The sequence below is a fragment of the Lampetra fluviatilis genome, chromosome 2 (genome assembly GCF_964198595.1).
Source record: "Lampetra fluviatilis chromosome 2, kcLamFluv1.1, whole genome shotgun sequence".
Lineage (NCBI taxonomy): Eukaryota > Metazoa > Chordata > Hyperoartia > Petromyzontiformes > Petromyzontidae > Lampetra > Lampetra fluviatilis.
The window spans coordinates 32,816,162-32,843,950 of NC_136276.1; the positions used below are offsets into that span (position 1 = coordinate 32,816,162).

The 27,789-nt window shown below is 52.2% G+C and overlaps 3 protein-coding genes across 6 annotated transcripts in view; 2 read left to right on the top strand and 1 right to left on the bottom strand.

Moving 5' to 3' along the window:
* Positions 1-5,477: 5,477 nt before the first annotated feature.
* Positions 5,478-10,294, top strand: LOC144945863 (fatty acid-binding protein, heart-like). Its single transcript, XM_078874462.1, has 4 exons — positions 5,478-5,550; positions 6,588-6,763; positions 8,537-8,638; positions 10,039-10,294. The coding sequence occupies exons 1-4, from the start codon at positions 5,478-5,480 to the stop codon at positions 10,087-10,089; spliced, it is 402 nt and encodes a 133-aa protein (XP_078730588.1). The 3' UTR covers positions 10,090-10,294.
* An 89-nt stretch (positions 10,295-10,383) lies between these two features.
* Positions 10,384-27,528, bottom strand: LOC144945848 (uncharacterized). 4 transcript variants are annotated; one of them, XM_078874428.1, is made up of 6 exons: positions 27,438-27,528; positions 21,112-21,172; positions 19,942-19,963; positions 17,639-17,859; positions 12,505-12,567; positions 10,384-10,909 (listed from the first exon to the last, which is right to left on the bottom strand). In XM_078874428.1, the coding sequence occupies exons 2-6, from the start codon at positions 21,134-21,136 to the stop codon at positions 10,611-10,613; spliced, it is 630 nt and encodes a 209-aa protein (XP_078730554.1). In that variant the 5' UTR covers positions 21,137-21,172; positions 27,438-27,528; the 3' UTR covers positions 10,384-10,610. The 4 variants fall into 4 exon arrangements, with proteins under 4 accessions (XP_078730554.1, XP_078730564.1, XP_078730546.1 ...); XM_078874438.1 differs by lacking the exon at positions 19,942-19,963 and having other exon boundaries at positions 10,386-10,909; positions 17,639-17,848; XM_078874420.1 differs by lacking the exon at positions 19,942-19,963 and having other exon boundaries at positions 10,386-10,909; positions 17,639-17,848; positions 21,112-21,971; positions 27,438-27,513.
* LOC144945842 (sodium/potassium-transporting ATPase subunit beta-1-interacting protein 2-like) overlaps positions 26,235-27,789 on the top strand; it is a 48,788-nt gene continuing 47,233 nt past the window's right edge. Inside the window, exon 1 of the mRNA XM_078874406.1 lies at positions 26,235-26,621. Coding sequence (XP_078730532.1) covers positions 26,250-26,621 — 372 coding nt within the window. The 5' untranslated portion in view covers positions 26,235-26,249. The remainder of the gene's footprint in view (positions 26,622-27,789) is intronic.

The window sequence follows — 27,789 nt, forward strand, 5'->3', positions numbered from 1 at the left end:
TTACACGCCGGTCAGACGTGTTGGAAGAGTCATAAATAAAAGTTTTTTAAATCCTTTATATTAAGTTCACTTGCTTGCGTGCTTGCTTGCTTGCTTACGACCGTGCAAATCTTTCGGTCGTTTTTTAACCCACTTCCCGTGATCCAATCGAGCTGATATTTTGCACACAGACTCGCTGTGCGTGACAATTTATTTTTGTGAAAAAACATTTCCAAAATTTTACACTGTTTAGGGAAAATGTTTTAAATATTTAATTACCAATTGCTTAATGGTGGCAGGCAATCATCTGACCCATAGGTGGCAGCCATCTCAAGCCAGAGGACGAAAGGACTCTAGCCGCCACGCATATAAAGGATTTATAGTGAAAAACTTTGTTTTTACGGGTTACATTTTTTTGGGTTAGATCGCGAAAGTATGAACGTGTCGTAACGTTTATACTTACGCGATATAACCCAGAAAACCTTTATTATGAATAATATCGGTCGCGAAAGCCTACGTGTGTGTGTTGAAAGAGGTTGAAGTACCCACACTTTACCCCACCAGGCGCAACTTCCCGACTGACTTGACCTGTGGTTGTGCCCATTGAAACTCCTGGGTTTTTAGAGGCACACTGTGTGGGGAAGAGATTGAACGGATTCCGAAACATCTGGAGTGCATGTCCAGTGTGCAAAGCTATTACACAACTGTGGGAGCTACCACTGTTTCTCAGTTAGACGTGTATATTGTTGGAAAATCGGTAACCGGTTTTCACAAGATTTTTTTTCATTTGGTTAACAGTATTGCAAAAGAACCCGGTTTTAACAACCCAAGTGCAAACAATTCCTGCCGCCCTGAACACATGCCGATTGACGGACTATCCGGGATGACGGTTGAGAGAGTGTATGGTGTTGCTTGTTGGTGGTTGATGGAGGATGATTATGAAAATAACGGAGGAGGTGAGGGTGTAGATGCTGGTTGATGGTTCAGACATCATGGCGGTTGATGATTGAGAGAGGTCCGATGTTTTATTACCGCGTTGTTCAGAAGCTAAATGCCCAATGTCGAGGTTTTCGAGTCACGACGAGCAGACTTCAGCACAGAGTTCGTGTAGATGTTCTAATCCTCCATTAAAGGAGCGCAGACTACTTTACTGTGGCATACTATATAGGCCATAGTCTGGGTAGGTTGGCTGCAATGCCCGATCCACAAATACGGAGGAGACATCACAGCTATAAACTCCGCCATTCCTGACGCTGTTGCCTGGCTTGACCACCCGAATGTGAAATTGTAGTCGTTTGCTCTGCATCTATATCAGCAGCCATACGAAATAATAATCAGAATAATAAGAAGACTGCTGCTGAACAATGATGACGGCGGGAATTTTTGAGGTGTTCCACACTGCCATTGTTCTCGGAGCTCCCCAGCAAACAGAGAAAGTTGGGTCAATATTGAGACAACGTTGATACAACCACTTGCCAACGTTGGCCGGAAGTTGGCACGTGTACTAGGTCGGTGAGTCGGGCACGAGCATCCAAATCCTTGGCACGGATTCCCTCCCATGTCCTCATCACGCTGGCTCCGAGACGAAGTGTCTCATCCAGGATGCAGGATGGGGCTCGTCTAATCGTTTAATGGCCCACGCAGTCAGAACCGGTAGCTGGGGTTTGAGTTGAGGTTGTTCTCACCATCACCACCACAAGTCTATAATTACTGGGCCAGGAGGGTGTAATGTGGGGGAGCGCTACGGACCCGGAAACCCGAGTTCGATTCCTGCTCACAGCCAACACCAGTGACCGTTGTCTGAACCGGTCCTGAGGCCTCCCCTAGGTCGACTCAGACTCAAAATTAGTACCTAGTGCGGTGTGTAAACATCACCACTGGGGAGACAAAGGCAGTCGGGCGTGGTGCTGGCCACCCACCCCCCCCTCGTGTGCCGTATCGGCCTTCATAGGTGCTACTCACTAACAGCACTTGCCCCCTTCGTCTGTTAAGGTTATGTGAGGGTCGCTAGCCCCCGAGATCCCTCCCTCGATAGTGCTAACGGCCGGGCTAGCATCATCAATCGCCCCCCCGCTGCTAGGTTCCTCACCCGTGGCGTGGGAACCATCGCCCGAGGATTCCCCTCCCCCGCGGGTCCGCGTAGCCGGCATGGCTAATTACCGAGTAGTATTCTGCCCCTCCCTACTACGATACCTCCCTGTCCTAATCGCGCGCCTGCAACCCACACGGAGCGAACGTACGCACGCCCACACACACACGCCGCTCCGCGCACTCCAACTCAACTCGCGTTATGATCGCGCACCTGTATCGCACACGGGGTGGTCGCACGTACACACACGCAGCTCCCCACGCGACACACTGCTCAACAAGATCACGCGAGACCACGCTTCGCTATTAATGATTTATTATATGCTACCTGCGAATTGATGTTGAATCAGTGAGTCGACGAGGCTGGCCTATTCCACCCAAACCTGTACCTATTCCCTATTTATCGGCTTACGCTACCCTACTTCACCTCCCCACTCACTGTTTGGTGCCCGCGGTGGTTCGCTGCTCCCGGTGCTAACAGCGCACCTCGACGCGTCGCACGGACGTCCGGGTCGCTGGCTGGAGCTGCTGCGGGTCCGCTGGCCTGGAGAGAACCGTCCGATTTCCCCTTTGCGCTTCCCATTTATCCTGATTCCCGGACCCCTACCCCCTTCCCACGCACCGTGCGCCTTCGCTATGCTAATTAATCCTTTGTCCGCGCGGCGTGAACTCCAAACAATGGCACGCGCCCCCCTCGCCCGGGCCAGGCAGCTCCGCGGTGCCTTTGTTCCGCTAATCAATGAGCGACCTGCACGGCGCAAATTCCAATCAATCCTTTTCTCACGCAGGCCCCCATCATCGAGGTTCATGCGGCGGTGTCCATCACAAAGGCCCGTCGTGGGAAGCTGTGCATGGCTCCTCGCGCGCCTCCCCTCTCCCAATTATTTATACTAATAGCCTTATCCTTTAACTCCCCTAACAATGGTGCCTGCGCGCTCAAGCGTAATTATCCCAACCCTCCATGACTATGCGCAACAGCTCCTGCGGTCCCGCTATTCGTGCTGTCCCGTCCCTCCCCTGCTTGCCCCGTCGACCCGTGGGGGTGTGTGTGGGGGGAAAATGCACCTCAACCGCGGTGGCCGAATGCCCCATGCCGCGACCACACCATATTACGGCTGGTCGTAGCGCCGCGGCGCAACGTAGCACGGGGGAGGACGTCCAATTCCCTGATCGCCGGAAACCGTGAGAGTTAACCCCGATAAGTGTTTCTCGGATAAAAACCGGTCGGCCAGGTGACCTCCCCTCGGAGCTCTATGGGGGGGGGGGGGGGGAAATGCGTGCGGGTGTGTTCGTGTGAGGTGAGGTGAGGGGGACGCGGGGTTGGCTCCGTTGCTTGGTGGTGGCGAAGTCGGGGGTTTGGGCGCCTGCCGAACGGCTTCGTGGCGGCGGCATCACAGTTACACGGGGTCTTTGTCTTTGTAGTATCGGGGTTACCGATACGAACCCGGCGACCCGAGTTCGATTCCCGCTCACGGCAAACACCAGTGACGATTATCTGAACCGGTTATGGGCCTCCCCTAGGTCGACTCAGCCTCAAACGAGTAGGTGGTGCGGTGTGTAAAACATCGCCACTGGGGAGACAAAGGCGGCCGAGGGTGGTACTACAGGCCACCCACCACCGCGTGTGCCTTTGCCAACGTTAATAGGTGTTATCTAACAGCACAAGGGTATCTTAAAGGCTACTGTGAGGGATCGTCACTTTGTAATGTGTTCACCAATTCGTCTTCTCAGACAAACGTCTCAATGTTGCGTGGGGTCGGCTGCTTGGATTTCCTTTCTCCTTGTGCAGTCATCCCTCGTTCTACAGAAACGAAATGTACGGAATGTCGCAAAAACGTGACTTACAGACGAGGTAACGAATCCGACATACGTTCCATGAAATTCGCAGTTACAGAATGTTGAATCTCTTAGTTATATTGCTTTTTGTTGGGGGTGGGTGGAGGGGTGTGGAAATCAATGGAACAATGCACGATCATTCTGTCGTTTGTCCGAGCGTGCGTAACAATGCTTCGCCGCATTCTCTCGAGCGTGACGTTTACGTGCGCAATCTGTGCGTGTATGATACCCAAAGAATGTATAGTGGGAGCACGTCTGCCGAGGAGACGGAGCGACGAAACCGGCTCGTGTGTAGGAGCTCGGCGGATTTTTTGTTTTACATCACAGGATCCTGAGAGATGGCGACGCCTTCTGGGGTTGGAGCCTTTCATCCAGCAGTGGATTGATCATGGCTGGCGATGATATTTCTTTCATCCGACATCTCCTGCAAACGCCCTCTCTCTCTTCCCCTGGTCCCCCCCCCCCCCCCCACGTCTGTTGCTACCGATGCCAAAATCTGTGCGTGTGCAGCACATGCGGCAGACCCCCCCCACCCCCCACCGTTACATAACGAGTACGGCTGTGCCCCCCCCCAACTCATCCGAAATGGAACGCAGTCGCGAGGGAGGTCGGCAGCTCCGCGTGGTGGTGATCGACACTGAAGAAACTGGGGGGCCGCATTGACCCAGTGGGGGGCTTTAAGGCGCCACAGTCCCCGGGGCCTCTGATTTTCAGTGGAACGTCAAACAAATGTGCACCCAGAAACTGCTTTATAATGTTTGCAATTTCAACACTGGAGCACTCCGACAGAGCCCATGGTGTCGATTGGTAATTCAGAGCCCTCGCGTGAGTTCACCTCGATTTAGATTTGCAGCTTCGGATATGGAATTAAAAACAAAAATCTGCAATTCAAACAAGCGGGATGAGTAACAATGGATGCGTTTGGCATCATGGGGCATTGGTGGTGGCAAATCAGTCGAGAGGACGGCATTAAATAGAGAGGTCTGTGAAAAAAGCTTTATATCCCATCGGATTCATATTCCGATTATCATTCTGGGTCCTCCCAAAACTTTAACAACTCTTGGCCGCCCATTAAAATTTAATCCGGCCTTGGAAGATACAAAATCACAGCCGTTCCTTCATCCACGCCCCTTCACCGCAGAACAATGAGGTCACACACCGCTCTATAAGAGACGACGTGGCACCACCAACGGCCGCAGCCTCCACACCTGTGATTCCTCCATACCTGTGTGAGTCTTCCCCTCACCTGTGTGAGTCTCCCCCTCACCTGTGTGAGTCTCCCCCCGCCCCCGTGTGAAACTCTAACCCACTGTGAATTTTGCACACAGCGTTGGTGCACGGTGTTTTTTCTGCAATATTTTGCTGTCTTTTCTTGGATTTTCTGTTTGCACTCAGTCACATATTCACTTTAAAATGTTTTTTTTTTGCTCATGTTTTTGTTTTTTGTTTGTTGCGGTTGCACCCGATTCAAGAGCCGAATCGCTCACAGGGCTTTACCTAATAAATGAACTTGAACTTTAACCCCTGCTGCCTGCCCCCCCCCCGCCCGCCAGATTCCTCACGACATTGTGAAGATGGTGGAGGCGTTGTGCGGCACGTGGAAGCTGGTGGACAGCAAAAACTTCGACGAGTACCTGAAGGAGCTGGGTACGTGTGAGCACACTGCGCTATTTTCGTCACCGACACAAAACGTTGACTGGAGTGGAGTGAAAAGCAACGTAGATTTACGCATCGTTTATCGCAACATGCACGAACACATCCTCTGAATTAAAATGTAATTCAACTCCCCGAAAATGTTCTGGGTGGCTGGTAGACTAGAGTAGGTTGATAGGAGACTCGCAGCTGTAGCCATAGCGAGAGGCATACTGGACGTGGTGCGCCGGGTTTGGACACATTTTCCGGCAGACCCGATTGAAATGAAGCACTGGTTGTTTGTTCTCGTTAACAGCGAGAGAGGCATGACGATGTGGCCACACGGCCTCTCTCAAGTACGTTACAAGCACAGCTACAAGGCAGGCAGACGACAGCCAGACATCGAGATAGCGAGCCGGGTAGCCAGAAAGACTGCCAGACACTCATTCAGTCAGCCAGCCGGCCGAGCAGATTGAAACCTGGCGAGACCGTCAGACAATAATCCGGTCAACCAGCCAGTCAGCCAGCTAGTTCACCGAACAGACAGCTGGCCATACGGGCAGTGAAACTCGCTATCCACCCATGCATACGAGCCGTCCATCCAACCGTCCAGCAAGTCATCCATCAATCAATCGATCCAGCATCTCCATTCTTTCAAGGCTTTGTTGTTTTTTCCCCCCCAGGATTTTTCTGTTGCGCGTAGTCACTTTAAGATGTTTCTTGTTCACGTTTTTGTTTTTGTTGCGATTGCACCCGAGTCGAGAGCCGCATGGCTCGCATGGTTATACTTAATAAATGAAATAAATGAAACTGGAAAAAAAATCCGAGCAGGCACCCCAACCAGCTCGACAGCCAGGCAGCCAGCCAGTCAGTCATTCAGTGAGACAACAAAGATCCCCTGCATAGCCTGTAACTGTTGGGGCAAGCGCTGTTAGCGAGCACCCTCTGAAGGCCGGCACGGCACGCGAGGGGCGCTCCATTGTCGTGCCGTGCCGTGCCAGCATCCGCGGATCGGGGACTCCCCCTAACCCGCGTGTGTGCTGCCGTGCAAGGCGTGGGCATGGCCACACGCAAGGCGGGCAGCTTGACCAAGCCCACGGTGACCATCGCCACGTGCGGGGACGGCACCGTCACCGTGAAGACGGCCAGCACCTTCAAGAACACCGAGCTCACCTTCAGGCTGGGCGAGGAGTTCGAGGAGACGACGGCGGATGACAGGAAAGTGAAGGTGAGCCAGAGGTCGCAACCGGGTACCCGATACCCGTACCCTACCCGATACCCGGCCGGGTACGGGTACGGGTAGCTGTTTGCGACCCTAATGCGGCCGGGTACGGGTAGGCCGTGAGTCACTGGTGAGTCACCGTTCGTCACTCATTTCGGGTAGGGTACGGGTAGGGAACGGGAACCCGTACCCGGCCGGGCACGGGTTCCCATTTGCGACCCTGGTGCGGCCGGGTACGGGTAAGGAATCAAAACCCGTTGGCGACCTCTGAGGTGAGCTCGGAGCCACGGTGTGTGTGTGGTGAGGGCTGTGTGTGTGTGATGGTGAGGGCTGTGTGTGCGTGTGGTGAGGGTTGTGTGTGTGTGATGGTGAGGGCTGTGTGTGTGTGATGGTGAGGGCTGTGTGTGCGTGTGGTGAGGGCTGTGTGTGTGTGATGGTGAGGGCTGTGTGTGTGTGTGGTGAGGGTTGTGTGTGTGTGATGGTGAGGGCTGTTTGTGTGTGTGGTGAGGGTTGTGTGTGATGGTGAGGGCTGTGTGTGTGTGTGGTGAGGGTTGTGTGTGTGTGTGGTGAGGGCTGTGTGTGTGTGATGGTGAGGGCTGTGTGCGTGTGATGGTGAGGGCTGTGTGTGTGTGGTGGTGAGGGCTGTGTGTGTGTGGTGGTGAGCGATAGGGTAGCGGTTAGCGCGTTGCGCTACGAACCCGGCGACCCGAGTTCGATTCCCGCTCACGGCCAACACCAGTGACGATTATCTGAACCGGTGCAGGGTCTCCCCTAGGTCGACTCAACCTCAAATGAGTACCTGGTACGGTGTGGAAAAACATCGCTACTGGGGAGACAAAGGCGGTCGGCGTGGTGCTGGCCACCCACCCCCTCGTGTACCGTCCCGGCCTTCATATGCGCTCGCTAACAGCACTTGCCCCAACAGTCTGTGAAGGTTATACAGGAGATATTTGTCTTTGTGTGTGCGGTGAGGGCTATGTGTGTGATGTAGATGCTGTATGTTATTGGTGCGTGGTGTGTGCATCCGTGGTGTGTATCGTGCCGATTGCTCTCTGGTATGTATGCTTTGTGGTGTGAGTGCTGCAACGGTGTGTGTGCTACACGGTGTGTGAACGCTGGATGATGTGTGTGTGTTGCATGGTGTGTGTACGTGTGAACGCTGCATGATGTGTGATGCATGGTGTGTGTGTGATGCATGATGTGTGTGTGTTGCATGGTGTGTGTGCGTGTGAACGCTGCATGATGTGTGATGCATTGTGTGTGTGATGCATTGTGTGTGTGATGCATGATGTGTGTGTGTTGCATGTTGTGTGTGCGTGTGAACGCTGCATGATGTGTGTGTGCTGCATTGTGTGTGCGTGTGAACGCTGCATAATGTGTGATGCATGGTGTGTGCGCGTGTGAACGCTGCATAATGTGTGATGCACGGTGTGTGTGTGATGCATGGTGTGTGTGCGTGTGAACGCTGCATGATGTGTGATGCATTGTGTGTGTGATGCATGATGTGTGTGTGTTGCATGGTGTGTGTGCGTGTGAACGCTGCATGATGTGTGATGCATTGTGTGTGTGATGCATGATGTGTGTGTGTTGCATGGTGTGTGTGCGTGTGAACGCTGCATGATGTGTGTGTGCTGCATTGTGTGTGCGTGTGAACGCTGCATAATGTGTGATGCATGGTGTGTGCGCGTGTGAACGCTGCATAATGTGTGATGCACGGTGTGTGTGTGATGCACGGTGTGTGTGTGATGCATGGTGTGTGCTGTGCCATGGTGCCCACAGAGCACCGTGACGCAGGAAGGAGGGCGGTTTGTCCACGTGCAGCGCTGGGACGGCCGGGAGACACAACTCATCCGGGAGCTGCAGGGCGATCAGATGATCATGGTAACGAGTCAAGTCGTCGTCGTCGTCGTCGTCGTCATCATCATCATCCAAAAACCGTCAATTATCTCGACCGAGAATCAACCCCCCGGTGTTTGATTCATAAGTGATTTTTGGGTCGGATCGCGTGAGTGCTAATGTGGTGTCGTTAAGCCCTTCTCCACCCGACGCAGGCAGTAACATACATCTGTGGCGTGAACAAACGCGGCCACTGTTGACTGCTTTGGTAAACCGGTCCGCTAAAGGGCGATCCACAACATTCAACCGTTCACAGCATGGGACCTAACTGTTAAATAATAATAATAATGTTAACTTGCAACGCACAGTAGTCGCTCGCTCCACCAAGAGTGAGAATGGAGGCGCGAGGAGGAACCACAGACGCGGTGAGCCCGCGCGAACACATTCCAAAGCTCTGCGGTCCCCTATGTATTTGGGTGGTATTGGGCAATGAATGCGAGTTTACATGTGGGAGGAAACCGGAGCACCCGGAGGAAGCCCACGCGTGCGAGGGGGAAACACTCAATCCCACGAAGATGGAGGCCACATTATTGTTGTACCGCATTCTCCTGGTGGGGGGGGGGGAATCATGGTATGGGACCTCCTTGATGGGAAGTTGGTTTCACAACATTTGTGCAGTGACCCACCAACCCTCGCCACCTCCACTGTGCTGGATGTGTGGATTACTTATCAGCATGCCGGTGTGCCGAAGCAACAGTTGGCGTGCTTTATGCTCACGTGACAACTTTATTTGGTTACGATGGATGGAGGAGGGTGCCCGACACGACGTTGGCATTGTAGTCGCGTGACAAAAATCAACTGTGAATAATAACAGGAGGTCGTTGGTTCGATCCCGACCCTGACGCCTGCTGCTGTATATTTCGAGCTTGCGTGTCTCTCTCCACCCGTCGTCGCGTGGATTTTTCTCTTGAGTTTTCCCCTCCACATTTGGAAGCACGCGTTTCGACTATTTGGCCGTGAGAAATTGCCACGTGATAAGCCACCCCCCTAGAGCTGTCATTTGTGGCCAGGTCGCTTCTCAAAAAGAAAAATCTACGTAGCTCAGTGGGCCTCACCTGGTAAAATAAAGAATACAGGATGTCCCGTGAGTCTGGATTCATGGGAAAGATCCAACTCTGTGTTATTGGCTGGATGCAGTCTGTTAAATTCAACAGCGACCTCCCTCTGACTCCGATTTCCTACGAGTAGAATGATCTGGACTCGTTCTTCCTAACTACTCAAGAGACATCTTGGGCCTGCAGAAACACAACAACATGAATTAGTTCTTTCCCTCGATGATTCCAGACTCATGGGCCACGCTGTAGTTTAGTTTTAGTTTGTTTTCTGGAAACAGGAGTCGAGCACCCCGTTGTTTTACTGCCCCCCCTCCCCCCACCTCTCTCCAGACGTGCCGGGCAGGAGACGTCGTGAGCACGCGGACGTACCAGAGGGCGTGACGGGCCCCCCCCGCCAGTACCAGGGCCGCTACCATCCTCACGGCCACGTCCCCGTCAAGACCACCGTCACTGGGCCACATGCGCTACATACCTCTCGACCTCTTGACACCCCAACCCACAGTCGCCGCAGGGGGGGGGTTGACGTCTCAGAAGTTGGGAACCTCCGGGGTTTTTGTCTTCTCATTCCCCCTGTGAAATGCCGACCGCGATCGCCATTAAAAACCCTTCACGAACAAAAGAAACCGTTGAGTGGCTCGCTCGCACTTTTATATCCGCAAAAGCCGCTCCGTCCGACCCCCCGCCCCCCCCACACACAGCAGTGCCAGCCGCGCGGTCACGGGGCCCTCCGACCGATCGGACGCACGCGACGGTGTTCACGCGTCCGCGAGGTCGGTCCGTGACAACCCGAAACCGGCGGCGGGGAGATCGGAGGGGATGGGTGCATGGCGGGGGTAGGGGTTCAGAATCGGCTTCCGCCACCCGGAGCGCTCAGGTTCGATCCCCGCACGGAGGCCGCCGCGTCAGCCTCCCCCCCTCCTCCTCTTCGTTCGCTCGTTCGCCTCGCCCTCTTGCCGCTCGCCCCTGTTGTTGTCGCTCTCCTTCTTCTTCTTCTTCTTGCCCGCCGAGTCGAGTTCCTTGCCCTTGCCCTGTTTTTCGCCCTTGACCCCTGACCCCGCCGCCCCTGCCTCGTTCTTCTTGCCGGTGCCCTTGGCCGCGTCCGCTTTCTGTGCCGCGGCGTTCGTCGTCTTCTTCGTCTTCTTTGTCTTCTTCCCCGACTCGTGCTCGTCCGTGGCGGCGGCGGCGGCGAACGCGGCGGCCTCTGTGCGTGCCGGCGGACAAAAAGACAACAACGCATCAAGCTAAACGCTCTCTCGCCGACAAGAGCGGGGGATGGCTGCCAGGGCGGTGCCCACGGAACGTCAGCGCGCGGGGCTTGCGATCCGGAGGTTTACAGGTTCGATTCCCTCTCCCGCCCAGAGATGGTTGAAACAAATTGGGGAAGTTTTCTCAAATTCACCCCCAAACCACCCCCCCCCCTCTATCGCCACCGGCACCACCGCCACTGCCCAACCCAGCAGAATCGATAGGATCACCACCATTGGCAGGTCGTGTGTGGTGGGGTAAAGTGTGTGACGTCGGGCCAGTGCGGTGGGGAAGGCCAAGCACCTTGCTGGAGGGGCTCCTAAAAATTACCTTTTGGTGAAGGTCCTTCCAGCAGCAGTGGCGGGAGCAAGCGGTTGCTGGGATGCACCTTTAGCTTTTTACCGACAGCCATGGTTCCCTTAATCCGGAGTCAGGGTTTCTCAGGACGTTGTTCCCCCCGCGATCCACCAGGGCGCGTCGCATCAGGTACCAATGTTTTACAGTTAAATGCAAATCGTCGATGCAAGCTGCAAGCGGCCGAATCGCAACACCGCCCCAGGTACTCGTTTAAGGCTGAGCCGACCTAGGGGAGGCCCAGGACCGGTTCATATAATCGTCACCGGTGTTGTCCCTGAGCGGGAATCGAACTCGGGTCACCGGGTTCATAGCGCAGTGCGCTAACCACTATGCCACCTTTCCATTTTGCGCGCGTGCATGTGCGCGTGCGTGCGCGCGCACATCTCAGAGTGCGTCTAGACGGCTGGCACAAGTGCTGCGGTGACATCACCACCACTTAGTGGCGAAACACAGCAGCAGCTGCTGTTGTTGTGATTGTCGCCTTTGCCGTGTGTATGAGCCGTGACTGAGAGAGCGCCGATCCAAATGAAGGTCGACGCGTCCACGTGTGTTTCCACGCGATGTACACAGCTCCAAATACAAACATCGCACGTGTGGCCTGTTCGTGTCCGAGTTGGAGGAGATCGGCGAGCGTGCAAGGGAGACGCGCCCGTGTCGGGTTGCGAGAACCGACCGGGACCCCACAAACCCGAACCTATCCCATGAGACATTGGGGGGCCTCTCGTCCTCACGCCCAGTCCCATACTATAAAAAAAATACAACTATTTTCTATTTTAGCAGGTAAGGGCTCACTGAGCTATGCAGTTGTTTTCTTTTCTTTTTCAGAAGCGACCTGGCTATCACAAACGATAGCTCAACGAAGTTGCTTATCGTCATGTGGACATCTATAGAAGCCAAGTACTCAAAACGCGTAATGTTGATTCTAAATGTGGAGGGGGAAAAACCGGAGGACCCGGAGAAAAATACACACGACCACGGGGGAGAGAGAGAGACACGCAAACTACAAATGTATAGCAGGTGTCTGGATTGGGATCGAACCCACGACCTCCTGCATACCAGGCGAGGTAGTTAACATCTCGCCACCGTGGCGAAATGTTACCGTGGCCTGTGTCCCCCCCTCCCCCCACCACTTCCCCTCCCCCTCCCCCCCCCGAATTCTCGGCCCCAGTGCTGCGTGGGCGTCGATTGTGTCACCTCTCAGGGAGGCCGCCTCCTCGTCCAGCCCATCGTTCTCCTCGTCCGGTTCCAGCGCCTGGCCTAGAGGCAGCGAAGCAACTTCGCTCGTCATCATCAACAAACACGCTTCACTCTTCATCATCATCATTATCAAGAAACACGCGTCACTGTTTATCATCGTCATCATCATAATCAAGAAACACGCTTCACTCTCCATCATCATCAATAAGAAACACGCTCCACTCTCCATCATCATCAACAACAAGAAACACGCTCCACCATCATCATCGCTCCATCATCATCATCATCAATAAGAAACACGCTTCACTCTCCATTATCATCATCATAATCAAGAAACACGCTTCACCATCATCATCATCATGGAGATGGAGAGACGAGCGTCATCATCATAATGACGGAACCCACTTTGCCCATCATCATCATCCTCATCAGATCACTAGCAACTCCAGTGGCACGGGCCCTCTCTCTTTCTCTCACACGCACGCACAAGACAAAGATCCCCCTTATAGCCTTAACAGCCCGTAGGGGCAAGTGCTGTCAGTGAGCACCTTTAAAGGCCGGAACGGCACACGATGGTGGGTTGGCCAGCACTACGCCCGACCGCCTTTGTCTCCACAGTGGCGATGTTTACACACCGCACCAGGTGCTCGTTTTGAGACTGAGTCTGAGTCGACCTAGGGGGAGGCCCCAGGACCGGTTCAAATAATCGTCACTGGTGTTGGCCGTGAGCGGGAATCGAACTCGGGTCGCCAGGTTTGTAGCGCAGCGTGCTAACCACTACACTGCCGCTTACACGTACACACACGTATACACACACACCTACATACACGCACGTACACACGCACGTACACACACACCTACATACACACACGTACACACACACGTACACACACACATGTACACACACACCTACATACACACGTACACACACACGTACACAGCTGCTGCTGCTGCTGCCGCTGCTGCGTTGGCGATGGTGCTCAAGCAACGCAGTAAAATCGAACGAATATTCGCCAACAGCACCGTGGCCTCAGAAGGTAAAACAAATGTGCATTAGTCGACGCTTCGGGCAATTGGCCCTTTATCTTCAGGGTAACGTGTGGCGGGCATGCACGCGTGCCATGAAGTGGAAAGTGTCGAGTTTGTCTACCGCAGTGGGTAGGTTGTTCGTGGCTGTGGACGATGATGGCAATCTTCTTGGTTCTTTCGGTAAAGTCACGTAGAATGGAAATAATAAAACGTCGTGAGAATTATTTTATTATGTTTTATTATTTTATTATTTCTCTTCTACGTGACTTTACCGAAAGAACCAAGAAGACGAATCCCTGCAGCCACGAAAGCTTTAAATTGAGATGATGGCAATGATGATGACGACGACGACGAAAAACGTCCCCCTGCTTTCATTCGAATAAGTTTCATAACTTAGCGTCCCAAAACAGACGCGGTCCCCTTGCACCGCTCCCTCTGGCGTCGTTGGCTGTGACGTTAACCCGGCGAGATGATCAGTGCAGTCTAAATGGGAGGCCGCCCCCCCCACGACCTGGACAACAATCACCGGCGACAGATATTGCCGAGCCAGCGTCGCAGCAAGCGGCATTTAGAACGGCGTCGTTCCGCAGAGCCAGCAAGCAACGCGTGGATTAGCGCGGCGCGTTCGTGATGGACTGGACTCTTATTTTAGCGCGCGCGCGTGCGCGGTAACGAATGTTCACACCAAGGCCGTAGCATGGAATCAACATTGGGGGGGACGAAATCTTCCAGGCGGTCTGGGGGTCGCCCCCTAGAAATAAATCTAATTTTGAAAACGAATTTCCTACCATTTTCTGCGTAAAATGTAAAAAAAATTGCTAACACATAGGATGGATTTTTTTTACAATAATGTCTAATACTGTATTGTATTCCATTGCTGTTTTTTTCTTTTTTACCTTTTCTTGTTTCATTGTATGTAATGGCAGAGATTAGGGATTAATAAAGAACAACCATCACCACAATCATATCAACAGATATCTATTTTATAGGGGAATTTTTGAGCATATTTGAATATTGGGGGGGGGGATGTGTCCCCCCTCCTAACATATATTATAATTACGGCCTTGGATCAGACTTACTGATCAGGAACGTGTTGTTTTACCAGCTCGCGTCCCCATTACAGCCGCCTGCGATTGGATCGGAACGTGCGTTCACAGTGCGGCGTACTCCAACCGTGGGCTTCATTAGCCGCGTCCCAAAATTGCAATAATTCGATGAGATTTAGAGGAGGATGCGTGCACTTTCATTCTGTTCGAGAGTGGGATAAGCGTGTTTTAGCAGGACGCGTTCACAATCGCACCCATCCAATTGGGGCTTCTTTTTTCAACGTGTTTGTTCGTCGCACTGGCTTTCAAAGCGATTAAAAAGAGGACACTTGGTCAAGAAAAGCACGTGACTTAGACACCAGGGTGCCGATCACAACCTCGCTCACTTGATCTGTATTCGCTCATCATCGTGGTCGTCATCGCCAGCAGCAGGTGACAGTGACTGACCACGCTGGCCTGGACTGGCTGAGACGCCCCACACCGAGTGGCTATTTTCGGGATGTCTAATGATGCGGCTTGTTACCCTCCGGTGGTTGATTGCAAAGTCAAAACTGGAATCCACCGCTAATTTACTCCAGATATGCCACGGAACAAAATTAAAAAAACGAATTCCTACTCATACTCTTAGGTTTTTCGGTAAAGTCACGTAGGTAAAAAAATTATAGAAATAATAGAAATAAAATAATACATCTATTTCTATTAAAATTTATAAATCCTTGCAGTCACGAAAGCTTCAAATCTAGACTTCCTACTCAGCGAAGTCAAAACTGGAATCCACCGCTCATTTTCTCCAGATATCCCACGAAACAAAATTTAAAAAAACGACTTCCGACTCAGCGAGCGATTAAATAAATAACAATAATGTACAACCCCTTTGGTCAATCCACTGCTGGATGAAGACCTCCCCAGACGATATCGGATGTGGGGGCGGCGTTACCAAATCCTTAAAGCGAAAAAAAAACCTCTTCAAACGAACCTCGCATTTGTGAGACGTCGCTTAATGGAGCTGTCACCAGTGGACAATTTGACTCGTAATTATTTCAACTTGTGACCCGAATCTGCCGCCGCCGCTGCAAAGTATTAGTCCACTCGCTCTCGAGGAGAGATGACGACTCAAAGGCTCCAGGAGGAAGCACAGACGAGCGGGAAGGCAGGCAGCCATGCGGAGAGCCGGCGCTACCAACAATTATCCAAGCCATTGCAGTCCTCTATATGTTCATCTGTGATAATTGTTTTTTTACCCTTCTATCTGGCAACAAAACTGACACCTTTTTTTTTACAAGGAGTCATGTTTGCATAGACCACAATACCTGCAATCATAATGAAAACAAAAAACATAACTCTGATAATATATGCACTGTCCTTGGAGTTGATTGGTCCACACCCGAGACAGCTTTCCTTAGAGCCTAGTCTCACATGGGTTGGACCAGATGACGCCAAGGACAGTGCACATTATCAGAGTTATGTTTTTTTGTTTGCATTATGACTGCAGGTATTGTGGTCTATGCAAACATGACTCCTTGTAAAAAAAGGCGTCAGTTTTGTTGCCAGATAGAAGGGTAAAAAAACAATTATCATATTTTTTACTGGCAAATGAGGTTCCAATGATGTTCATCTGTGTTTTCATTCAATGAATGAGTGTTTATACACGTGGGAGGGAACTGGAGCAATGGCGAAAACCCACGCGTGCGAGGGGGCAACACTCTATCCCACACACAAGGGACGGATGGAGGATTCGCCTGTATGTTGCTGTACCGCCTTCTCCTGGAAAGCCAGGGTTTGGCAACATTCGTTCGGCGATACACCAAACCTCACTGCTCCCGCAGAGCTGGATTATAGGCGTGCGCCACTACCGTAACCCAACTCAGGATTCTTAATACGTAAACCTTCTATCGTTCCACTCAGGCAACTGACCAAATGATAAACATAGTCAACTGATACGGGGACCCTTAAGTACAAACCTGGGATCACTGCTAAATCTGGATCATGTCATCATCCCAGAGAGTCCGTTCGGTTTGTCACGGGGTTGGCACCACCGTGTCGGAGTCGTCTGACGATGCTTTACCGCGTTGGTTCGTGAGGGTTGGTGAGCTGGGGGCCACTGATGTTAACTGTGGCCTGGAATGGAACTTGGGTCGCCGGGTTCACAGTGCAGTGCCCTGTTCATTGCGTTATGACCTGGTTATTGATAAAGGATCTACCGCCATATGATGACACACACACACACACCTGAAACAAGGACAAGTAATGGTCATCTATCACCACCAGCACTGTCACCATCTCCACGAGCACGAACGATACCACCAACTCCATCACCACCTCCACTATCACCACCTTCATTTACCACCTTCACCACTTTAGTTGCAGTGCCACCAACGTCATCACCGCCTCCTCCCGTCACCACCCACATCACGACCAGCGTCACAACGCCACCCCTATCCCCAGTGTCCTCGCCATCACCGCGATGTGTGACAGCACGGTTAGGTACCAGTTTTATCCAGGTGTAGAGGTGAAGCTGTAGGTAGTACTCTTTGGTTCTTTCGGTAAAGTCACGTAGTTAGACGTAAAATAAAAACAAATCATGACGACCGCTTGTGTTGCGATCGAAACGTCGTGATTTGTTTTTATTTTATTTCTACCTACGTGACTTTACCGAAAGAACCAAAGAGAATTGATTCCTGCAGTCACGAAAGCTTCAAATCAAGACTGAATGTAGTAACTGCCCAGGTAGTGCTCTCGTAGTAGTATCCACGTGGCAGCCAGGTTAGCGACTGGTAGTGCTGCGGTAGTACCCAGCGTGGACCCAGCTAGTGACTGGTAGTGCTATCATAGAACCCAGGTTGGATCCAGTTAGTGACTGGTATTGCCGCGGTAGCTACCCACGTGGTTCCTAGCTAGTGACCGGTAGTGCTATATTAGGACCCAGGTACGACTCAGGTTAACGATTGGTAGTGCAGTGCTAATACCCAGGTGGGTACCCAGCTAGTGGTGAGTGGTAGTGCTACATTAGTGCCCAGGTGGCCCCCAGCCGGTGAGTGGCAGTGCACGGGTAGTACCCAGGTACACTTTCAGGTCCACGACGTCGAACATGACGACGGCGACGGCCCCCCAGGTGAGGAGCAGAGCGAACGCGAGCATCCAGGTGGAGGGGGAGTGCAGCAGCGGAGAGGTCTCCACCACCCTGCGCACGACCCTGCGCACGACCTTGCGTCCACCAGAGGTGTCCACCCCCGCGGTGCCGTGCCCGTCCGCCACGGCACCAGCTCCTGATATCCCCCTCCCACCCCAATCACACACACACACGCACAGGTATAAGGGGATGTGGTAGTGAAGACGGAGAGATGCGTTAGACGGTTCTTAACCTTTACTGCAGCCTTGCACCGCTTTGGCTCTCAATCGTAATGTTTTGGTAAATATAATGTTCATAAATACGTAGAGTTTGATTAGACAAAGTAGCTGTCGTGCCCGTGCTTAATTTGTCTTTCGATTATTTAATAATAATAAAATCAACCGTGTCTCGCACCCCTAGAAAGGGCAGATGGCATCCCTCGGGGGTACGGGCACTCCGGGTTAAGAACCACTGCGTTCGACACACGCCGCGTTCAATTACACAAAACACATGCGCAGGCAACACGCCTCCTCCTTCCCATATATCTGTTCCCCCGCATTGCATTGCGGGAAGATTTGTTCTTGTGTGGCACATGAGAAATGGACCACTCTTTTAACTATTTCCTTGTGCAGCAAGGGAGTAAAGTGTGGTTCAGTGAATGTCCTGATGTGCTGTGCAGTGCATCAATGCACCTGTGTACAGCAGCATGTGATGACTGAGTTGGGCCTGTAGGGGGGCTGGCAGGGTTATTTATTAACCGGACGTGTACACCGGTCACGTGGTTAATGGCGACTCGATTGGAAAATGTCTGTGTGTGACACACGTGCTGTTGTTGCATCTTACAGGTAAAGGACCCAAAGGTTGTTTTTGATCGTTACAGAAATGTTCTAGACTTGTTCTAGACTTCAAGCTTGGCTTTGAATTGTTAGTTTGTGATATCTTAAATTGGAGGGGTTTTAGCACTGTGCATTGTAAAGGATGACGTACTGTAGTTCATACTTGTGATTCTTAATTCACTAATCCTAATACTGTTTAGTCTATAACCATGCCCATACACCCAGAGTATGACTACTTGCAATGTTATTGAAAATGGAACACATGCATAGTCGTAAGTGATACAATGGTGACACGTACAGTACGTATATTGTACACATGCAGTACAGGTAATGGGTGTAAGATACAGATATGTCGATGGTATAGATAGACATACAGCTTAGGATTAAAGTAATATTCGAATAGTGAAGTGCAAATGTTATTGTCAAAGACAAAGATGGGTTATCAGTAGTAGAATTGGGTTTAAGAGAAAACTGTTATTGATTAACCGGACGTGTACACTAAGTCACATGGTTAATGGCACTCGGTTGGAAAATTGCTGTGTGACACACGTGCTGTTGCATCTTACAGATTAACCACAATACATGTGTTTGCTCTCGATTTGAAGCACCTGCCCACGTCCTTAATTTCGAGTGTGCAACACTTGTGAGAAAAAGGCACAAGCTACCCAGCAGGCCATTCGTGGGCCCGTAATAAACGCCTCGTTCCGAGACGCAAACTTTGCATCTCCTGAATTTTACATTCCTCGAAGACACCGGTTGGCACAACTATTAAACCATTAAACCGCACGATAACATCAACAGGCTGATGCGCACACATACTTTGTGAATGGAAAATTACGGACAAGCCATGCAACTGACATTGTGGACAAACCATGCAACTGACATTGTGGACAAACCATGCAACTCAAATTATGGACAAGCCACAGTCGTAGTGCGACTGTGGCCATGCAACTGAAACTTGTGGAAACTCTTGCAGAAAATTGAGCCATTAAAGTCTGCGCTTCTTCAACAGAGGAGGAGCAGCACAATTACGCGAACTCGCTCTTTCCCGAAGCCCTCTCGTCGCGCTCAGCAGAACTCGACATTAACATTTAGCTCCTGAAGAACGTACTGCATTGTCAAAACGCAACAATGGAATTACAGTGGTACCCCGGAGATCGAACTTAATTCGTTCCAGAAGGCCATTCGAACACCGATTTGTTCGAACACCGAATTAATTTTCCCCATACGAATTACTGTGAATGACATTAATTGGTTCCAGACACAAGACATCTCTCATTATAAAGCATTTTTACACGAAGTGTACAGTAATTGCATAAAAGCATACAAAAAACAAGAAACACAATAAATAAATGGAATAAATGAATAAATATATGGAATAAATGAAATAAATTAACATTGAACTTCACTTTACCTGTAGTAAGGAGAGTTGATGGCTTGATTGGAAGGTGGTGAGGAGGAGGTGGTAGTGTTATAAAAGTTAAGGAACGATGTTTTGCGGGTAACTGCACTGGGTGAGAGAGCTACGTGTTAACTGAGCCTCTCACATGGTAAAACCTTTATCTGGGCAAGCGTCATGCACGCTGCCCATACGCGTCTCAGCCGTACAGGTTCTTTCAAGTCTCGATTGCCCGTTCGACCTCCAAATTTCGTTCGGTTTCCGGGGCAAAAAATGTTTGGAAATATCGATCGAACACCGATTTGTTCGAGTTCTGGTGCGTTCGATCTCCGAGGTTCTACTGTACACTTCTTACAGCGCAAGGCTATAACAAATATGACATGCACTGTGTTACACAGACGAGTGCGATCTGCCGGTGGGGGCGGGGACGATGTTACGCGTAACAAAAACAAGTGTACTTACTTTAGAGATGTGCCGGCAATTGTTTCAACCTTGCATACATTTGGACCGTGACACCGGTAAGCTTGGCCTATCCCTATTCGAATAACGTCACGGCCTAATCATCCAGTGCAGACGGCTCGGCAGGCGTGTCGAGTCAACAACACCCGCCCGTGTTAGCCAGGGCGGCGGCTGGGCTCGATTGCGTTCGCCCGCTCGACCGTTACTCGCCCACCGCCTCGTGGTTTTTCTTTTAATTATCGCCCATGGAATGAGTGAGCTTGGTTTGCGTGCAACGTTCTCAGCGGAATGATTTAGCTGCCCAGTTGGTGGTGCGAACCTTGGGCAAGAAATTCGCTCGGCCTTGGACACAACGACGGGGCATCGCGGCGCGTCTTAGGGATTCATTCAATGAGGGTTAATACGAGAGAGGGAGAGAGACACTTGGTGAGAATTTCGTAGCAAGGGCCGTAAAACGAACGTTACATATTCGAGTAGGCAGACTCATGCCAGCACGCTCCCCCATTCGCTCGGAAAGTAGTCCAGCAACGGACACTACACCCTTATCGACATCGCCCAGGATGGATGAACCTCGTTTGCACCAATGTTTTCACGTTGCCGCAATGCACCGCTTGCTCCACGGTACCGCGCCACTTTATCGGCCCTGGGTGGTGCGAGTGTGTGTGTGTTGTGGGTAAGCCGACAGTGTGGGTCTTCCCCCCCCCTTCCCCCGCGTGATGATCGCACCTTCACCGCGGGATGGGTCCGTCATGGGGCCGGGGCGCAGGATCGCTCCCTGGGAAGACGTCTTCGGTAGCGGAGAGAGGAGAGAGCGTAGAGAGCGAGCGCAGAGAGAGAGAGAGAAAGCGCAGTCTTTGAGAGCGCAGAGAGAGAGCGAGCGAGCGACGGCGACAACCTTGGGAGAGAGAACGAATGGAGCGTGGAGTGAGAGGCGGCGGGGGGGGGCGGTGGCAGCACTTGTAAAAGAGAGAGAGAGGCGAGAGTAGTGAGGAGAGGAGGGGGAGAGTGCGCGGAGGGAGAGCAGAGTGCATAAATCGGGAAGGCTGGGAGAGAGAGAACGAGGGGAGCGTGAAGTGAGAGGGCACAGCCCCGGGAAAAGAGAGAGCGAGTCGGATAAACACCGGGAATGACGGGGAGAGCGGAGGGGAGAGTCGGGCGGTATTAAAACGAGAGAGCGCCGAACAGAGACGGCGAGATAACGATGGGGAGGGAGTGGTGGGGGGGAAGAGCGCGAGTCGGGAGAGCGTTGCGGCCAGAGAGAGATGAGAGACGGAGAGCGCGGAGAAGAGAGAGGGGTGGCCTTGGGGGAGACTGCCGGAGGAGTTGGGAGTGGGGGGAGGGAGAGGTTTGGTGGAGTGGCCGTGGAGGTGGATGCGGGGTGGAGGAGAGAGGTCGGCGAGAGGTGGAGGCGACTGTCACCCCTCCACCGTCCTCCGCAACGTTTGCTCCCCGCGCCAGGAATAGCCCCCAGAAGGAACCCGACACCCGGGCAGCAGCAGCAGCAGCCGGAGCCCCGAGACGGGGTCCGTGCTGCCCCCTGGGTGGTGGGGGGGGGACCCCCCACAGGGGCACGCACAGTGCCCGTTCTGCACCGGGTATATATAGCACACACACACATCACACACACACACGTGTATACACACAGCGCACACACACGTGTATACACACACACACGTGTATACACACAGCGCACACACACACACACGTGTATACACACAGCGCACACACACACACGTGTATACACACAGCGCACACACACACACGTGTATACACACAGCGCACACACACACACGTGTATACACACAGTGCACACACACACACGTGTATACACACACACACACGTGTATACACACAGTGCACACACGTGTCTACACACAGTGCACACACACACGTATATACACACACACACGTGTATACACAGAGCGCACACACACACGTGTATACACAGTGCACACACACACACACACGTGTATACACACACACACGTGTATACACACAGCGCACACACACACACGTGTATACACAGTGCACACGCACACGTGTATACACAGTGCACACACACACGTGTATACACACACGTGTATCACACACACACAGCACACACACGTGCATACACACACAACGCACACACACACGTGTATACACAAAGCACACACACACGTGTGTGTGCTTTGTGTATATACAGTCAGGTCGGCTCGGCCTTAAACGTTTACACCTTGTGCGGGTTGTAAGCAACATCAGCGCTGGGGAGACAAAGGCGGCCGGGCGTGATGTTGACCACACCAACCTCAAGTGTGCCCTGCCCGCCTTCATAGCTGCTATTCGCTAACAGCACTTGCCCCCGCAGTCTGTTAAGGCTATAGGGGGATTTTTGTTTTTTAGTATAATCAGGTCGACTCAGCCTTAAATATCAGGTGCAGTGTGCCAGCAACATCGGCGCCGGGGAGACAAATGTGGCATCGGTGGTGGCCACACCACCTCGCCCATGAGATGCGCCTTCCCCGCCTTCATTGGGTGCTCGCTAACAGCACTTGCCCTCACAGCCTGGGTGAGCTACACGGGGGATCTTTGCCTCGTGTTTATAGTTCGGGGAGCAGTGGCGCAGTAGTTAGCGCACTGCGCTACCTACCCGGCGGTCACACGATTCCCGCCCACGGCCGACACCAGTGGCCATTATCTGGGCTTCCCCTGGGTCGACTCAGCCTCAAATTACACCAGTGGCCATTATCTGGGCTTCCCCTGGGTTGACTCAGCCTCAAATGACATCAGTGGCCATTATCTGGGCTTCCCCTAGGTCGACTCAGCCTCAAATGACACCAGTGGCCATTATCTAGGCTTCCCCTAGGTCGACTCAGCCTCAAATGACACCAATGACCATTATCTGGGCTTCCCCTGGGTCGACTCAGCCTCAAATGAGTACCTGATGGCGATATGTCAAAGACATCGCCACTGGAGACACAAAGGCGGCCGGACGTGGTGATGGCCACACCAACACCACCGACCTCGTGTACTATTCCAACCCTCAACAGGTGCCTCGCGAACAGCACTTGCCCCAATATTGTGTCAAGGCCATATACCGGGGGGGTGAAGGGGGTATCTTTGCCTCTACGATTCACAGCGCGAGCACTGCCCCGACATCACCAGCAGGTGGCGCGCGAGGCGTTCCGTGCGTCCACACACAAAGTGCCCTTCTTGCCTATGGGACCTTATTGCCAGTATCAAAATGATGAACAATGTTTTTAAGAAAAGGCTTTTACCTCCGCCTGGCAATACAACAGGAGTCGTGTTAAGATGTTCAAACACCAAATAGGTGCCTATTAAATGGCATCAAGTCTGCATTCGCCACGCACTCTTGTAGCAACACATGCAAACAAACATGCTCTGATAATTGCAAATGCACTGTCGTTGGAACTGATTGGCCTGCACAAGAGACGGCAGCCGTCTTTTAGCCTCGTCTCGCTAGTGTCAGAGCAGAGAACGCCAACAGGCGAACAGTGGCAAGGCCATAAAGAAGGCCGCGTCTCTGGTGTAGGCCAATCAATTTCAAAGACAATGCCCATAGATTATTAGGGCATGTGTTTTTTTTAGTGTTCTTCTACAAGAGTGTGTGGTGAATGCAGACTTGATGCCTTCTAATAGGCATCTATTCGGTGTTTGAACATCTTAACACCTACATTTTGATTTAAAGCTTTCGTGACTGCAGGGATTCATATTCTTGGTTCTTTCGGTAAAGTCACGTAGAAGGGAAATAATAAAATAATACAATTATAAAACAATAAAAATTCTCACGACGTTTCGACTGAAATAAGTGGCGGGTTTTCCTGTTTTCAGGAAAAATCGCCACTTTTTTCTAAATTTATTGTTGTGGATTTCACACCTGATGATGATTGCTTGTGTTGCAGTCGAAACGTCGTGAGAATTTTTATTGTTTTATATTTGTATTATTTTATTATTTCCTTTCTTCGTGACTTTACCGAAAGAACCAAGAATATCTTAACACCTGTTTTAATACAGAAAGGGTACAGCCTATATTGGTATATATGTTTTTTTAGAATCAATATCCTCTTCCAGGCCATAGATACCTCGAAAATACTTTTCGTAAATGGTGGTCCTTTATTTCACACGGGGTGCTCTTGCCAAACAGCAGCAGTCAACCCAGCGGCGTGTTTTTGTTTGCCGAGCCACAACTCCGCTGATGAGACACCAGAAGGTCGAAACCGGTCCAGAGTTCGCCTACTTGGGGTTACGAATGCCGCCCGGTTAACATTCGGTATGCAGAGTCAAATATGTCGATGGGCCACAAACGCACGTTGTGTTTGGAAGCGGATTTGTGCGCATATTTGCTGTAGCTGTTCAGACTATTGGGGCAAGCGCCCAAGAGTTGTATTTGATCGGGTAGACTGATAGAGGCACGGCATAGAGAGACGACGAGTTGATGGGGGTACAATTCGGAACTGGAGATGTGTGGATTTGCTGACGACTGGCATCAAGATCGGCCTTTCTAGAGGAGGGTCGTGGAAGACTGCGCCGATGCAACGACGGCGGGTGGAGGAGCGATGCTCACAACAACGAGCGGAGCGCCGGGCGTATAAAACAGCCAGATTGCACAGTGGTAAACACAGGTGCGTCTGTCAATCATCTGAGGCGGTCAACCCATAACATTCGGATCTGTCTCGTGACCTCCTCTGGACCTAGCCTGGCACATCGGTCAACCCATAACTCCTGGGTTCCGTCACCTGCTAGCGAGCCTTCGATCACTTCACGTCAAAGTTTCAAAGTGCACCTAGCCTGGCACAAGCGCTGTGGTGACGGCACTTCCACATTGTGTCGGTGTGGCTGTGTCAGTGTGAACGATGCAGATATTTCCATTATTCATTCCATGATCATGCGTCGTTAATATTCACTTAATCGATCAATCATCGTCATCGTCATTCACAGCACCGTCCCATAATTCAGATCTTAATGGGCACGCCATCATCATCCATTAAAAGTATTTATTTCATCGATCATCATTATTCATATTTCATCCAGAATTATCATCACCATCGTTAATAACTATATATATTTTGATATCGTTCATTACTATAATTGTCATTCATAGTTAACACATTTAACCATTTTCGTTATCATTATTCACATTTCTCGAAAGACGTCATAATTGTCATACTAATTTACATCTCAATACGTTCCCCTTCACCAATCACGCTCATCATCACCACCATCACGCTCATCACCATCACGCTCACCATCATCACCACCATCACGCTCATCACCATCACGCTCATCACCATCACGCTCACCATCATCACCACCACCACCACGCGTCTCGCCTAAGGCGGGAGGGGAGGTGAGGGGAATGCGGTAATGGGAGACGGGGGTGTGGAGGCAGCGTGAGGAGATGCGGGGAACTGACGGGTGGTATGAAGGGAGAGGGGGTTGAGTGGGAGGCTGGGAGGGAGACCAGTCGCGCTGGGTGGGAGGAAGGGCTGGGTGGGAGGCAGAGTATGAGGAGACGAGAGGAGGCTGGGTGGGAGGAAGGGAGACCCGATAGGGTGGGAAGGAAGGGAGGGGGAGAGAAACGGTGCTGGGTGGGAAAGCAGGGGGTGGTTAGTGGGGATGGGAGGATGGGTGGTTGGTAGGGAAGGAGATGTTGGTGGGCGGTAGGGGTGGGTGGGTGGGAGGCAGGGATGGGACGATGGGTGGGAGGATGGGTGGTTGGTAAGGATGGGAGGATGGGGTGGTTGGTAGGGACGGAAAGATTGGTGGGCGGTAGGGGTGGTTGGTAGGGACGGAAAGATTGGTGGGCGGTAGGGGTGGTTGGTAGGGTTGGGAGGGAGGTAGGGGGTGGGGGAGGGTGTGGGAGGATGGGTGGGAGGCGAGGCGGAGGAGGAGGCGGGTCTCGCGCGTCTCGGCGATGCGCGGCCCGTGGGCCGGGTCGCGTCGCTGCTGGATGGAGGCACCCACTGCACCAAGATGCCCGCGTCGCTGTCTCGGCTGAGCGATCCGCGGTTAAACCCGGAATCAGGGGATCAATAACAACAATAACAACAGCGTCCTCGTCAACATTCACGACAAACAACGACGACGAGCACGAGGGAGAAGTGGAGGAGGAGGAGGAGAGAATCTCAGCGGTGCCGGGAGAGAGAACGAGGAGAGTGAACGAGGAGGGAGGAGGAGAGATCATGGCGAGGTGCAGCGGTCGCTGTTCTCTGCTGTTCGTGTGCGCCGTGCAGCTGGTGAGTGAGTGGGTGAGGGAGTGGGTGGATGAATGGATGAGTTGGTGAGTGGGTGGATGTATGGGTGAGTGAGCGGGTCGGTGAGTGGCTAGATGAATGGATAAGTGGGTGAGTGTGCGGGTGAGGGAGTGGGTGGATGAATGGATGAGTTGGTGAGTGGGTGGATGTATGGGTGAGTGAGTGGGTCGGTGAGTGGATAGATGAATGGATGAGTGAGTGGGTTGGTGAATGGATAAGTGGGTGGGTAAGTGAGTGGGTGGGTAGATTAATGGATGAGTGAATGGGTTGATGAATTGGTGAGTGGGTGATGAGGCCTGGTTACCTCGGGGTGACTCGGGATGTCCTGGCCATACTCGGATCGCTGAATGACTTAGGATCACTATGGCATGGCGAGGTGGCTGGAGTGGTGGTAACTGGATTGAGAGCGTGACTAAGATTCATCCTGGGTGACTGTGATGGCTGGGTGAGATAGCTGGGTGACGTGAGCGGCTTAGTTTGGATGATGGGGACGATGATGACTGATGGCTGGGTGACATAGCTGGGTGCTTCGGCGTGACTGGGATGACGGGGTGACTCAAACGTCTGGGTGACTTCGAGATGGTGACTGATATAGCCGAGTGGCTGGGCGAAATAGATCGGTGACTCGAGTGAGTGGGATGACTGGGTGACCATGGCGTGTGGGTGACACAAACGTGGGTGACTGGCTCACTGCGATAGCTGGTTGAACTAAGGTGACCGGGTCACCAGGATGGACGGGTATGGCTGAGTTGAGACATCTGTGTGACTCGGGTGTGATCGGGTGACTGGATCGATTACCTAGGGTGACTGCAATGTCCGGGGGTGACTTGTTCACGCCGCCACTCCACGAATCGTGCTCGCGTTGATGCGACACGCGGAGACGGAGCGTTCCACGTTGCGTCCGACTGCCCAGCGTGCCGCGCGTGCCACCGGGCGCGTGAAGCGTGTGACACGTTGTATGAGGATGCCGTGTGCGTGCGGAGCGGTGGCGCAGCGGTTAGCACGCTGCGTTAGAGAACCCGGCCACGGTGCCGCTCACGGACACCGACACCACCAGTGGCGATTGTCTTGAACAGGTCCTGGGCCCCCCACCTAGGTCGACTCGGCCTCAAATGAGTACCCGATGCGGTGTGTAAACATCGCCACTGGG